The 14,102-nt window shown below is 40.9% G+C and overlaps 1 protein-coding gene across 2 annotated transcripts in view; it reads right to left on the reverse strand.

The window, feature by feature from the left end:
- AGO2 (argonaute RISC catalytic component 2) overlaps positions 1 to 14,102 on the reverse strand; it is a 53,058-nt gene continuing 38,956 nt past the window's right edge. For both annotated transcript variants that reach the window (XM_051802064.1, XM_051802063.1), the window contains exons 15-19: positions 13,336 to 13,530; positions 12,057 to 12,191; positions 11,225 to 11,326; positions 10,649 to 10,848; positions 1 to 10,385 (exon numbers count right to left, since the gene is read on the reverse strand). In XM_051802064.1, the coding sequence (XP_051658024.1) occupies positions 10,277 to 10,385; positions 10,649 to 10,848; positions 11,225 to 11,326; positions 12,057 to 12,191; positions 13,336 to 13,530 (741 nt within the window). In that variant the 3' untranslated portion in view covers positions 1 to 10,276. The remainder of the gene's footprint in view (positions 10,386 to 10,648; positions 10,849 to 11,224; positions 11,327 to 12,056; positions 12,192 to 13,335; positions 13,531 to 14,102) is intronic.

Raw genomic sequence — 14,102 nt, forward strand, 5'->3', positions numbered from 1 at the left:
TTTTTTTTGCCTTTTTTTTTTTTTTTTTTTTTTACTTGGCCGTTAAAACCCATTTGCTGTTTTTAATTAAGAAGACGAGTTTTGATTGTTACGCACTGGGGGGGAAAAAAAACCACCAAAACCAAAAAAAAAACCCCACTAAAAAAAAAAAAAACAACCACAAAGGCACAAAGAATAAAACTCAAATCCAAGATTGTTGTCTCTGAACAATAACCCCGAGGTTTTGGGGCGCGGGCGCCGAAGGTCGGACGTCACGCGCGGTTTGGTCGCTGTTTTGCCAATCTCCTCGACAATTTAAGCAATTAGCACCCAACTGGTTACATGAGGTAGATCCAAATCAGAAAAAAAAAAAAAAGAAAAAAGAAAAAGCAAGCTGGGTCCCCAACACTTTTTTTTTTTTTGCCTCTATTTAAAATGTTTTAAGGGTTCTATGTCAGTCGTGAGAAGTGGAAGCGATGGCACCGTCTGAAGCGAGCACGGAACTCAAGAATGGATTTTTTTTTTTTTCTTTTTTTTTGGATGTAAATTTAAGTGTTAAAATCACAATCCTCCTTCAGGCAGAGATTTTGCTGGCAGGGGGAAGGGAGGAGAGTATGTTCAACAACAGAAAGCTGGGATTTGGGAAAGCCTGTTTGGCGTTGGCTGCCAGAGGAACCCGAGAGCACACGACAGCCAGTGCCTGAAGAGGCATCACAGTATAGAGCTGCAGGTGCCCCCTATTCCCCAGGTGAGAAGACTTCCTTTACTAACATTTAAGCTTTACACCTCCCCGTGTTAAACAGTATTTTTGCATACTCTGAGAGAAAAATCTGACTAATCCATCATTTTGTTAAGGCTTAGTTTAAAGTGGCGTCGCCACACAAATGCTCCCCTACGAGATAGACACGGGAGGTGAACTACACACACGCCCCCCTCGAGACACCCCACGGCTGGAGGAACACAAAGCAACATGTACAACCCGTGTGGGAAATCCTGCAACACCAGGGATGCACTCAGAAGTCAGCTGAGGGTATTTCTGGGTCTGTTTTTGCATTACAAGTGCTACTCTTACCCAGCCAGCACTACATTGGTTATATGCAAGCACAAGACAGTTCAGCACAGATGCAACACACACACAAACTAAGCACACATTTAGTACCACTTGAAACGACCTTAACATCAGAGCTTTTTCTTTCCCAACCCCCCCAACAAAAAATAGTAAACTTTAAGTGGCCATAAAAACATTTTGATTCTTCAAGGGAACATTTACAATATGAAACTTTTGAGTTGATTTTTGGTTCTTTTTCAATTATTTTATTAAAAAAAATAAGATTTAGAAACTATTAAACAAAAGATTAAAACCTTAACAGATGTCAGTTAAATGTGCAATGTACCAGGATTAAAGAAAAAAAGGAAATATGGATTTAATGAATACATTCTGTTTTCCATCTTGCCCTCCCGAGATCGAATTAACCACTTTGCTGCACAGAAATTGGGGCTGGATCTTCATTTATCAACTGCCCTAAATGCTGAGACTTTCGTGATTGTACAAACTAATAAAACACTGAGTAAGCCAGGGAAATTGTGCTTATTATTTCCAGCAAAATACTGCCTTTCTATCTTTTATAGACAGTCTATAAACTGTCGCCTTTCACTAACTGTGTGTAAACTCACACACATAAACAGATACACACACACACACATATATCTATAAAATCTACTAAACTTGATCAACAAATTACAGAAAGCAAGCGGTAACACTCTTCAGGATAGCACAGAACTTTGCCAAATGTAATTTCTCATTGCACCTCAGTGAAAACTTGATTTTCCAAGATAGGTGTTTCTGAAACTCACTCCTTAATGGTTTTTGATGGTTTGTTTGGGGTTTTTTTCCCCCCCTTGTTTTGTTTGCTTTAAAATGAAATTACAAAGATGTCACTTATGAGATGAGCAATTGAAGGGCTCGATCATATTAAGTTACATGAGGAAACATATCAGGAATACCAAAATTTGGGTCAATATATGTATTTTTTTCAATAGCACAGAAACAGTTGCATCTGAGCATCTCACAGCTGATGCAGAATTAACTTTGGTGAAATCTAGAAAGAAACTTCATTGCATGTCCTGCTGATACAGGAGGACTGTGATCCAACCCACAGCACATGACCCCATAGCTGAGATTTTGCATGTCCCGAAAGCCCAGCCCTGACCTGCTCTGAGTCAAGTACATGGCAGGCAAAAATGTGCAATTTTACAGATACTGGCATGAGTAAAGTTCCTCTGTTCATGGATTTGAAACCAGGAAAAGCTGATAAATATAGAAAAGAGTCCACATTATATTTTTTTCCCCCTGACAGGAAATCTAACCTAACAAAGCAAGCACAAACAGCACCAGCCAGGGGATTAGAGGCTCCCAAGCTTTGCCTGCTGACCTGTTCACCATTCATGCTTGCCAAGTACACTCAAAAAAACCCCATAAGATGGCCAGAAAAGTTTCAATTTAGTTCTTGTGGACAATTCTCAGACAGGATCTGCAATCCCTGCTGATGAGCAGGTAGTAGTTATTCCAGCAGGTGGTTTAGTTGTGCTTAAAGAAGGGGGGGAAAAAAACAAAACTAAAGCGCCCGGTACAACAGCACATCCAAAAATGTGGGAAAAACACAACCAAAACCTGAGCACTCCTAAGAACCTTAGAGAAAAGAATATGCCCTTTGATACAGACCTGCCCTGCAATCCTGGGCTCTCCAAAATCCCACAGGGAGCTTTGGTGGAAGAGCAGCCACAGGGAGTTTTAAGATGCATCTGCAGAGGCAGCACATGGACAAATCCAAAGCAATTGCTCTTCTGGGGATATTTAGGTGGGAGGGAGGAGCAGCCACCCTTCACCTGGTGCTGTAGGGTCATAGCACTGCCATGTGCAAAAATCTCAAAATGAACTCTTGTCAGCCTCTCTCCCCTCCAAATCCAGCAACACCCCTGTCCTGGCTCCAGCCAAGCCCAAAGTTCTCAGACACGAAGCACTGACACCACAAATCACCTTGAGGAGCTCCCTCCCAACACTCCCCCTGTGGGGAAGGGGCCAATGGATGGGTGTGGGGAAGGTGGATATGTGAGGGGCCTGGCAGGGAAGCCAAAAGGGAAACCAAGAATTAAACAGTCACCTTAACAAGTGCTTAATTAGCAATTTTGCAAGAAAATGCTTCCCCTCACTCCTCAGCTCAGATCCTCAAGGGAGGGGGTGCCTGGCATTGCTCTTCCCTACAGCATGACCAGCATCCAGCACGGGGCTCTTCCCTTGCCCGAACTTCCTGATGATCCCAGGTTTGCAGACATAGTCTGGGAAGCACACAGCTCCCCTCCCATCAATAAGGGAGAAGCCATTCCAGCATCCCTGCACAGTGAAACCCCTGCCAGGCCACAACAGCAATAGTGGCCGTGGATCTGCAGCACAGGATGTAGTGAAATACCTTCTCAAAAGCAGCCATTTACCCTGTACTTCACACTTTTGGAGGAGCTTCATTAAATGATAACTGAGAACTGAACCAAATTTTGAGGATTTTACCCCATTCGGTTATTAATGAGCTGATTTATAATGATTTATTCAGTCACTCACAAAAACTGGCTCCTAGAAAGTCAGAACTTCAGCAATCCTCCAGCTCATCCATGGATGAGCTTCATTAGTGTCTACACCCAGAGATCAAGAGGAAATTGCAGGGAACACAGAATCCCACCAAACTCACTCCTGAGAGGCCAAAATCCACAGCACAAAGCCCAGTTACTTTTGAATAAAACTAAACTCTAACACTGCTATGAAACCACACCAGCACACTGTGCTCCCAACAGGTAGCACTTCTGTCAGCAGAGTGGTTCATTCTGAGACGAGGAAGCTTGTTTGGATTCATTGTAAACAAAGTCTGATGTATTAGCACAGTTTTCTACAGTTTCATTTCAGGTCACTTAAAGCACCTTCAGTCTATATGCACTTCTGTCAAGGTTGAGTTTCAGCCAAGACTTTGCAGAGAACTGACATTAAATAGTCACAAGAAGAACATACCCAGGCTTAGGGTTGTTTTTTGGTGTTTTGGTATGGGGGGATTTTTTTGCCCGTTTTGAAGTTTATAATTTTCTGAGAAGGGAATAAAGTATTCTCACTCTTACAGTCTCATGTCAACTTATCTAAAAAATACATTAAAAAAATAATCCAATACATATTTTTTTGCCTCAGATTCAAAATATATTTCAAGCACCTTCGTATCATTTTCAGTGAAAACCTGAAGTACAGAAACATTTTTCATTTGGAAAAACAGTACAGAAACTCAAGTGAAGGGAAAGGTTACAGAGGGAGCTGAGTTGGAAGGGACCCACAAGGATCAGAGTCCAACTCCTAAGCGACTGGCCCAAACAGGGATTTTGGCTGCTTAGTGGTAAATTCACTTAAATTGATTCACCTGGGAAGGAATACAGGAGGTAGCCTTGGACTGCACCTGCTTCGTATCTAAGGAGTGTCACAAACCCATTTTGTAGTGATTTGGCCAAGCAATTACATTCATATCAACACTTCAGGCAAAGAAACATCTGTGACAGAGCAACAGGAACACTGACTGGGATCAAACTGATTCTGTGCCACACCACACACACACAGCACCTCCTTCACACATCCCTCAGAAATGCATCTTTCCAATCATTAACCCTCAAAACCAGGCTGGTTTGCATCCTAACTCTGGACAAGGGGGCTGGAGTTGGAGTCTCTCCCATTCCTGAGGCATATGGAAGCAAAAGGCAATTGCTGAGGGATGGGAAATCAACCAGAGCCAACACTACTCCTTATCTCAGAGCACTAAAACATCCACTGCAGTCCCCAATCCCACAGCCACGGAGGGACAGACGGCAAGACACCGTAATGCGGATCCCAAATCCCTCTTATTCCACTAATTCTGCCACATAACTGGTTCTGCTTCTACAACACAAGGATCAGCTGCTGGAATAAGCAAGAAAAACTGGTGACAGCTACAGCTGATAATCCAGATATCTCATTAATGCTTTTAGTCATCTCACTGACACCAAAATTGGCATTGGAACATTGCACAGGCAGCGAGCACAGGGAGAGCTTAAAAACTGCATCCCTGTGGTGCGGGAGAAACGCGCACAGAGGAGAGAAGAAAGAAATGTTTTATAAATTCAGGCAAACCCTAAATACTTCCACTGTAATAAAGCAACTGTGCCCTTCTTGAATTGACACCATAATGCAGTCAAAGTACAACAACATTTAAACACCAAAGCTTGTATCTCGACACTGTAAAATATGGCCGTATTCTGGAAAACAGAACCAGGAATGGTATCCCCAGCATTTCAGTATTTGCTGTAAGAGCACTATTTACAGTATTTTTAAACAGCTACAGCAGATGCAAAAAAACCTCAAAGAACACAAAGAAGTCTTACAGTAAAAAGAGAGTTTAAAAAAAAAACCCCAAAACAAATCAGTGCAATTACCTTCTACTTGGAAGTTCTCCTTAGAAAAGATGGCAAGTGTGCATGAAGAAGCATGTTACCAAATGGATATAAAAGTAAAAAACAAAGGACTGCCCTGCATTAGGAATGGGGAAAGCCACACTGGCAGGACTCATACACAAAGAGAGATGCTATGGCAGAAGAACACTAAAAAAACCAGGAAAACAAGTGATTTTAATTACACTGGTCTCGAGTGTGAAAAATACTGAGAACTCTTCTTACATTCATTTATTTAATGCGTAAAAGATGTCCTAAAAAAAAAAACAACAACACAAGAGTCCCTAATGGTTATTTATGCCACCAGAGATGCTTATTTGACTGAGTCCAGAGCAAGTATATCCATCTGATCTCCAAAGGTCCCAGTCCTGCATTCCCAGCACATGCAGTCCTGAATAAGCAGAACCTGCAGAACCAACCTCTCCTCTCTCCCAAGATCAACATTTTCCTCAAAAAGAAACAATTTGCAAGTCCACTAAAATCCCTACAACAATCCACTGAATTTGGCTGGGGGGTGTTAACACAGGCCTTACTCCTGGCCTTGCTCTCAGTTAAATTTTGGATTCATGGGCATGAAGGAAATGGGGGTTCCTACAGGTGAGACACAGGTGAGCCTGTGTCTGAGGGATCAGCTGCTGCAGCAAAGCAAAGAGCCCTAACAGCAATCAAAAAGCCCTCAGATCAAAACCTTCAACTTCATCAAAAGCCTTTGGACATATGTACAAAAAAAAACCTTAGAAGCATCTTAGAAACTTCAGTCTTTTCAGAAAATAACTTGGGCACACAAAACTCCAAACTCCTCACACCTAGAGTTTAAATTTTAAAACCCTTGTGGAAATATCTCATGTTATAAAAATATTCCAACAAGAACAAGACACTGTTCAAATGGACGAAGGCTGCAGGAGTTACTGACAGAGGCAGAATTAAAGCTAAACCTTCACAACCTTTTTGCTTTTACAATCAGGGAACGCTGCCTGGGGGCCTGAAAGGAGATCAAAGGTATTTGTTATGGATTTCAAAAGTATTTACTATGGATTTCTTGTTTTAAACATAAGTTTCCTGTAAATTTTCCATGTTGGCCCCGGCAGATTAAGACAGAAGAGCCTTCCCTAACAACAAAGAGCAAACTCAGCCGACCCTGACAGATCTAGAAATGAGGGGATTAATGTGCCAAAGCTCCTGGGACACAGAAGATCATTGATTGTGATTCACAAAGTCAAATATTCAAAACCAAGCCAAGCCAAAATAAGGAGCTCTGATAAAACAAGTGATCTCCCTCAGTCCGTCAGTGCACACACACACTGAAGGGTTACATTGCATAGGGGCTGTCTGAAATGCAAACTCACAGAAAGGCAGAGACAAATCCACCTACTTCCAGCATTTCCCAGCAGGACATTTTCTCCTAAGGATCAACTCAGCTGTTTCCTGGGTGCTAGAACAGATGGAATTGGACATGTTATTCTATTCAGCCACTGGAGCAGAAATTTCCACCACCGGGCAAACCTTGTTATTGCATTAGGTTTTGCACATTGCGGGGGGGGGGGGAAGAGAGAACTTTTAAGTGTTTTACATCTGCTGATAGTACTTTTTACCTCCCAAGGGGAGCATTTTGTCCTTGCTGATGCTGGTTTTTGGGGGGCTGTGCAGTGGGAGTCACATGACTGGAAAATATCCCAAGTGCCCGGGGGTGACATTTGGTTATTGCTGCCCTGAGCTGCACAGTGGTTACAGTTGTGACCTCAACTGGAACTGCTACAGCAGGAACCTGGGTGAGACTGAGACTTCTTCAGCTTTGTGTTGACCTGAGATGTTGCTGTTCTACACCAAACACGTGGGAGGTAAGGAAAAAAAAATAGTAGGATTTTAGGTGTTTGAGGTGGGTTTTTTTCACAGGAGACATTCCTGAATACGTAATTTATATTAAGAATAATCCCAGAAAGAGAGCTGCTGGACTGCCAGCATGCTGTACTTTTCAAAGTATATACTTAATCAGTGTTTTTTAGAAAAATGCTTTAAATTATTCAGAAATTCATCACTGGTGGGAGGGGAAAGGAGGGAGACATCAAGGCATAAAGAATTAGCAGTATTAGAGGCTTAGAAAGATCTGTAAAGGGTAAAAATGTCCTGAAATGCACATAACCATCCCAAGTTCTTCATACTCAGGGAAGGAAAGCTACACAAAATTTCTGCTAATTCCAAGAAGATACACAGACAACAGCTACTCTCAGATTAAGGGCCTGCTTAAAACACCTTTTCTCACAAAGAAAACATCCTAAATAGGATGCAGTGAAGTCCCACAGTCTGCTTCAGAAATGAGATTTGAGGTCAAGACAGATCCTGCCCTCCTTGCCCCATCTGACTACCTGTACAAGTCATTTATCCCAGATCTGCATGGAAAGAGGGGGATGAATTTCACATCCAAGAGGTCTCTGCATAACAGACAGCAAGATAAACTAAATGGTGTCTTAAAACAGATGGTCTTTTTCCTATGTGTTAAGAACATATCATATAAAAAAATAATTCTTATATAAAAACTTTTGCCAAATTAAAATCTTCACTGAAATACGAAACCTCTCAAGGAAAGACGGGGAAGTGCAACACACCCACCATGGGAAGGTTCTGCAGTTTAGGGTGCTTGGGGGGAGGTAGGTATAACCTGGCTGGGACACAGCAAGACAGACAGTGCTACCTAAGCTTGGCTTAAGATTTGCTTTAAATCTGAATTTATATAACTACAACCAAGAAGACACTCTGCCCCAGCAGCCTAATCACCAAATTAGAAAAATACAAACACAATGATTCCATTAATAGTTTTTACATCTCACTCAAAAAACACCAACAACCAACACAACTGCTACAAGGTAAAGATCTGAACTTGCACAAAATTATGTACCTAAAAGTCTTTATGCAGCAAAGGTTGGGCATTTTCTAGCTTATCCAACAACAACTGGTTGCAGTGGATCTGCTCCATGGCCCAGAGCACTGTGTGGGTTAAAGCTACTCGCCCGTCCCAGTGGCCAGAGGTAAAAGTATCCAAACCAGACTGAGCAGCTGCTCAGAGAAAAGGGAAAAAAAGCAAAATCCACCAGTGGAAGAGAATGAAAATTTTCAAACCTGCCTCTTTAGCACGTTATTTCAGTTTTCCGATGGCAAAACAAACAAGATCAAGTCAGCATAAACAAGTTTTCTGGGCTTTTTCCATTTTCTCCTAAACCTGCCTGTGGCATTGTAATTAGTGCAATGGTTTACATGTGTGTTATGGTTTTTATGAATCCAGTGTGCAAACTAACAGAAGCGTCTGTCTAGAAATTATCAGTTGTAATTAATGCTTCTCCTCAGAGAACGGCAAAACTCTCACATTTCCTATGGACCTCATGCATAACGAAGAGAGTTTCACCTCCCTCCCTAAGTAAACTTCAGTTTTCCTACGATTTATCTTTACTGCATAGATTCTCTTGACTTCTGTCCAACCTGCAGCGAGCCACTCTCCCCTACTGGAGCTCCTGCTTCACCAATCTTCAACATATAAATAAAATACAATTGTTTTGTGCTTGAATGAACAGAGGGTGTTGGTCTCGTGTGCGTCTCTGAACCGCAGAGGTAAAACCTGCTGTGTTGTGTGCACGTTTGAAAAGCCTTTCTACAAATCCCAAGCTACAATAGACACTGTTTGTATCTCTGAGCTCTCACCACCTCGATTGCATATTTTTGCATTTGAAGAGTAAATGTCCCCACGAGAAGGTTTTCACTTTCTAAGTTCAAAGCATTCTTGATATGTTAACAGAAGTATAATGAGCACTCCTTAGTAAATAAAAATAAATAATAGCATCTAGTCTATCACATTAATACTGTGAAACATATATAAAATTTACATTAACTCAAACTACAGTGAAAAAGGATTGTACTGTATTTATCACCACAGACCCGTATTCTTTATAGACTTTGGAAAGTAAGTGTCACAGTCCTGTATGACAAATCCTAAAGTTAGCTGTCAGTATGATTTTTAAAAAAATCTTTACAAGTTTTTTAAATGGCACATTTTCTTTTGCCAATCTAACTGGAGCTATTAAAAGCTTAGGTACAAGTTTATTCTTTTTTTTTTTTTAAATTCATCTTTAGCCTATGAAAAACATTTTCAAATGCAGCACAATAAAAAACATTCAAGAACAAGCTTCAGAAAATACATTTGCCCTTAGACACACAGAGAATAATCTGAGAATAATCTTTATAAGACAGTTGAAAACCAGGATTTTGTCACTCTCTTATTTTGAAAATAAAAATTTTGTAAATTCATCTAGAATAATCAAGGCTTCATAAATAGTAAAAAAATGCTTTGCTTTGCATTAAAAGCTAATTCACAGCATTTTAGCTCATCAAACCTTAGTATGAATTAGATCTTTCCAAATTATTAAAAGCAACTCAATGAACAGCAAACTGAATGAGGAGTTTTGTGGGTTGGGTTGTTGGTTTTTTGTTTGTTTGTTTTTTCCTTCCCTAAGCCCTGAGATTGCAGCTCTTGATTTAATTATAAAATGGGTCTGTTTTATACCAAGCAGCTTAGAGATTTTTTGGCAAACCACATTTCCAACAATAGTGGGGTTTGGTACAAGAATGCAGTTTGTAATCAAGTCTGAAATTCTGGACGGAAGGCTTCCTTGCAAAACGGGAAAGAAAGGAATTAAGATGTGTCACTCATTGCTGGCTGCCCCTGGAGCTGGGGTTGGTCTAAGTGCAGCTGGTCTTGTGTGAATCCAACTCTGTCTCGTACGGAGTCGCTAAACATTAAAACATGTCAAGCAAAGTACATCGTGCGCAGCGTGTCCTGGTGAACTTGAACTGCCTTGGCAAGTGCTTGGTGGTCTCTGCCATTGCTCTGACCAGAAGTGTGGCTTCCTTCAGCACTGCAAGAGAGGGGGGGGGGGAAACAAAACACAACAGGTTGGGGGAGGGGGGAAGAGAAACCCTGTTTAATCTGCCTCTCCTTGCAGGTGTTTTTTGTATTATTGGTTCTTTTGAACAGAATGGTCAAAAGTTAATCACCCCAGTGGTAACAGTAAAATTTCCCCTCAAACTGCTGAGGACACCACTGATTACAGACTTAGCAAGCCCACTGCCTTCCTGCTTCCTTTCAAGTTCTGTAAGAATTCCAAAACTCTGGACTCACCTGTCATGCTCTTTATCCACCAGATGGTACCTGGCTCTGAAGGCAACCAGGTGTGCGTAATACGCCGGTGCGGGGATGGACACGGAGCGGGTGCAGCGTACGTACGTGTGACACAGCTGGTAGGTGAGGATCTGCAGCTCATCCGAGGAGAAACGATTGTCATCCCACAGGACATGGTAATGAGAGGGTCTGCTTGTTCCCTGGGGGCACAGGACACACAGGGACATCAGCTTTTCAAAAACATCTCCTTAAATTTCCACCCCTGCAGGTGAACTGCAGCGGAACGGCCGCTTCCTTAAAAATCACAGGGAGCAGTTCTACAGATTTCTGCAAATCTTTCCTTTAAAAGGCAAGGTAAACAACCTCCTTCCTTGCTCCCCACCTTACTAATCCCTTTCTCCTTTTTGATAGGATTGTGTTTTCTAGAATTTCATCCCTGTTACTGAAATTAAATGGTCGTATTGAAATGCACTTTCATCTTGACAAACTTACATCTGACAAAAAGCCATCAGACAACATTTTGCCTAAAGGTGCTTTAACAGCTGAAAAGTTACCATCCCACACAAAATGCCTTACCTGAATCCCAGCATGACTACACAGATAAAAGTCAAACTCTGATGGGTGGGTGATTTTTGTGTCCACTGTGGTACCAGCTGGAATGTTTCCACTCTTTCCAACCTGTGGGAACAGAAAATGCAGACAGTAAGGCACACAAAGTTGTTTTTTTCCTTTTCAGTTCTATAGCAAGGAAAAAAACACAAGAAAAAGATCCACAAAAAGCAGAAAGTGAAGGAGAATGAGCAAAACTGAAATTTTGTTCAAGTGAAAATCTGCAGTGTCTCTAGTATGGAGGAAAAAAAGAGACAAGCTGCTCTTAGATATTATCTAAAAAGATCAGTTTTTCTGAATAAAGTCAAAAGGAGCTTCTGCAACTGATTTGTCAAATTCTTTTCACCTTCCCACTCCAGGACAGGTTATTCCTCTGTAACTTTTCCTGTTTATACCTGAGAGGGGACAATCCTCAGTTGCCAGACAGGCTGCCTCTTCCCTCAAAAACTCTTCAAAGCAGAACTAAAAAAATACTCTTTACTTTCAAACAATTTAACAACTGTAATCAGAGCATTTATTAATTTAACAACTACCTTCATGTCAGCATTAGAAGTTAATAATTACTGCCTTGAAATCTAGTGGGTTTCAAGTGCTCCCACAGAGAAGCCTGACAGAAGGAAAGAGAACATGAAGAGCCGTATCTGTGAGCAGAGATTTGCCATTAGGAACTCTCCATTCCCAACAGTAGCTCCGTCCTGGGCTTGGGGAGTCTCCTCTCCACACAGAAAGTCCCAAAAATCAGCAGCAACAGGTGCCTTGGCTGCCTGCTGGACACGTGCTGGTCACAATCAGAACATACCCGTTCGTTTTTATCCGTGCAGAAGAGTCTGGTGTGATGCCTTTTCTGCACAACTATAAATGTGATTCCAGGCTGATAATCCTTCTCTAGTTTAATGCAAGCCTCTCTGATGGCCAGCAGCTCGTGGTGCAGCACCTGAACCACAAACACAGAGAGGTGTGACAAATATGAACCGCTGCAATCCCACAGGTTTATTTATCTACAGCTTATTTATCATGTTCCTTCTTGCACTGTCACTCAGAGTAATGAGATGTCAAAGCATTCAGGATCAAACCTTAATTTTTTCCCTTAATGAGAACAAATTAGGTCACCAGTTTCCTGAGCCAGACGAGAGCTGCTTCCATATTTGTTCAGCTCCAAGCATTAGGCTCGGACTAATACACTGCATGTCAAAATCTTTTTAACTGCCAAATACAAATGAACATTTAATTAGGCTGTTGAATATACAGCAGACTAATTATTTTTCAGACTAGTACAAGGGATAAAATCCAGAATTACTCAGCTGCTCTTTCCCAGCTTTGTGAAATCTCATGCAGGACTACAGGCATCAATAATAAGGAAAGTGGAATAAACAAAAAAGCAATGATTTGAAATTTAGGTTAATTATACGTTAAAAATTCAGTGAAAACCAGTGGTAATTGAAAAAGAAAATTTCATACAAAGATTATTTTATCAATTCAAGTTAATTAAGTGACCTTTACTCCCTTCCCCTTGGGTTTTGAGAAGTTGACTACATTCTGTATATTTTAATTTACATACAAATACTGGAAAAGAAAGTGTATGTAAATATCTGTAAAATATATAGAAAAATATTTCATAAAATATGGTCTTTGCAAGCAAACAAAATAAATACAACAAAGTATCTGATGAGTTTTAAAAGGAATCAATTAAAAGTGGCAGTGTGAAAATACACCATTTATTAATCCCGGTTTAAAAAGTAGGAACATTAGTTTACAGTTAATTTTTCTTTACTGCCCACATTCTGTGTGATACAGTCTGACTAATACATCTTGAACAGGTCACAGATGTGGAACATAACTCGAGTGCTAAAACTATACTTCATAATCTATAATTTGTAAAGGGAATTATTTTAAAGGGGAAAAGTATTTTAAAAACCACGTGAAAAATATGGAAACACTTCTCCTGCCCTGCTTGGTTAGAACCCAACAAATTTGCCGAGGGAAGATTTGCTGAGGATATGGTTTTTTTTTTGCATAACTCAAATCACATAAAACCACATTACTACCAGTAAACTACATTTCAAAAAGGAAAACATCACCTGTTGAAACTGCCCCTCCGAAACACCGTCCCTGTAGAAGATGATCCGAGTGGGTTTGAACCTCGTTGATTTGTAGAACTGGATGAGCAGCTCCCTGACCATGGCAGCCAAATCCTGGATGATTTCTTGCCGGTGCTGCTGGACCCGAACGGTGGCACAGTATCGGTTGGGATGAGCGTCCATGCTTCCCACAACCTGGGGGAAAAGATGCTCAGTCTCGAACCAAAGAGCACTTTAATAAAGGTATTTCATAAGAAAACTGCACTGTCTTTTTAACGGGGTCTTGCAAACCAAGTGGTTGACCTGGTAAAGATGTAGCTGAAACTAAAATGGGCTTGGAAAGACTTTGGAGTTCTGCCCGCCTGTGGCAACACACCCTGCTGAAAGGGAAAACTTATTTTAAATCTAGAAGACTAATTTCCCATTTGCACCTACATACTTAAAAAAAAAAAAAAATCAAATACAATTTGGAGACCTGATATCATGAAACCATTGATTTAGTTCAGACTGCAGAACAGGAATTTGAACTCTGGAAGACCAAGTCCCTTTTCGGGACACTGGGGATAAGTCCATCAAACTGAAACAGTGAGGCACTACAGAAATATCCACACCAAGGGAATGGATTTATGTTTATGAAACACCAGCATTCATTTTCCCTGGACACACAGGTGTAATAACTTTCTAAAACAGGTATTTGTTTATTTAGCATTACAGGCTACGATACTGCACATACCATCAAAGATCTTCATTATTAAATAATCCAGAGC

Source organism: Manacus candei, unplaced genomic scaffold, assembly GCF_025592945.1.
Source record: "Manacus candei isolate 608988 ecotype Guabito, Panama unplaced genomic scaffold, ASM2559294v1 h1tg000054l, whole genome shotgun sequence".
Lineage (NCBI taxonomy): Eukaryota > Metazoa > Chordata > Aves > Passeriformes > Pipridae > Manacus > Manacus candei.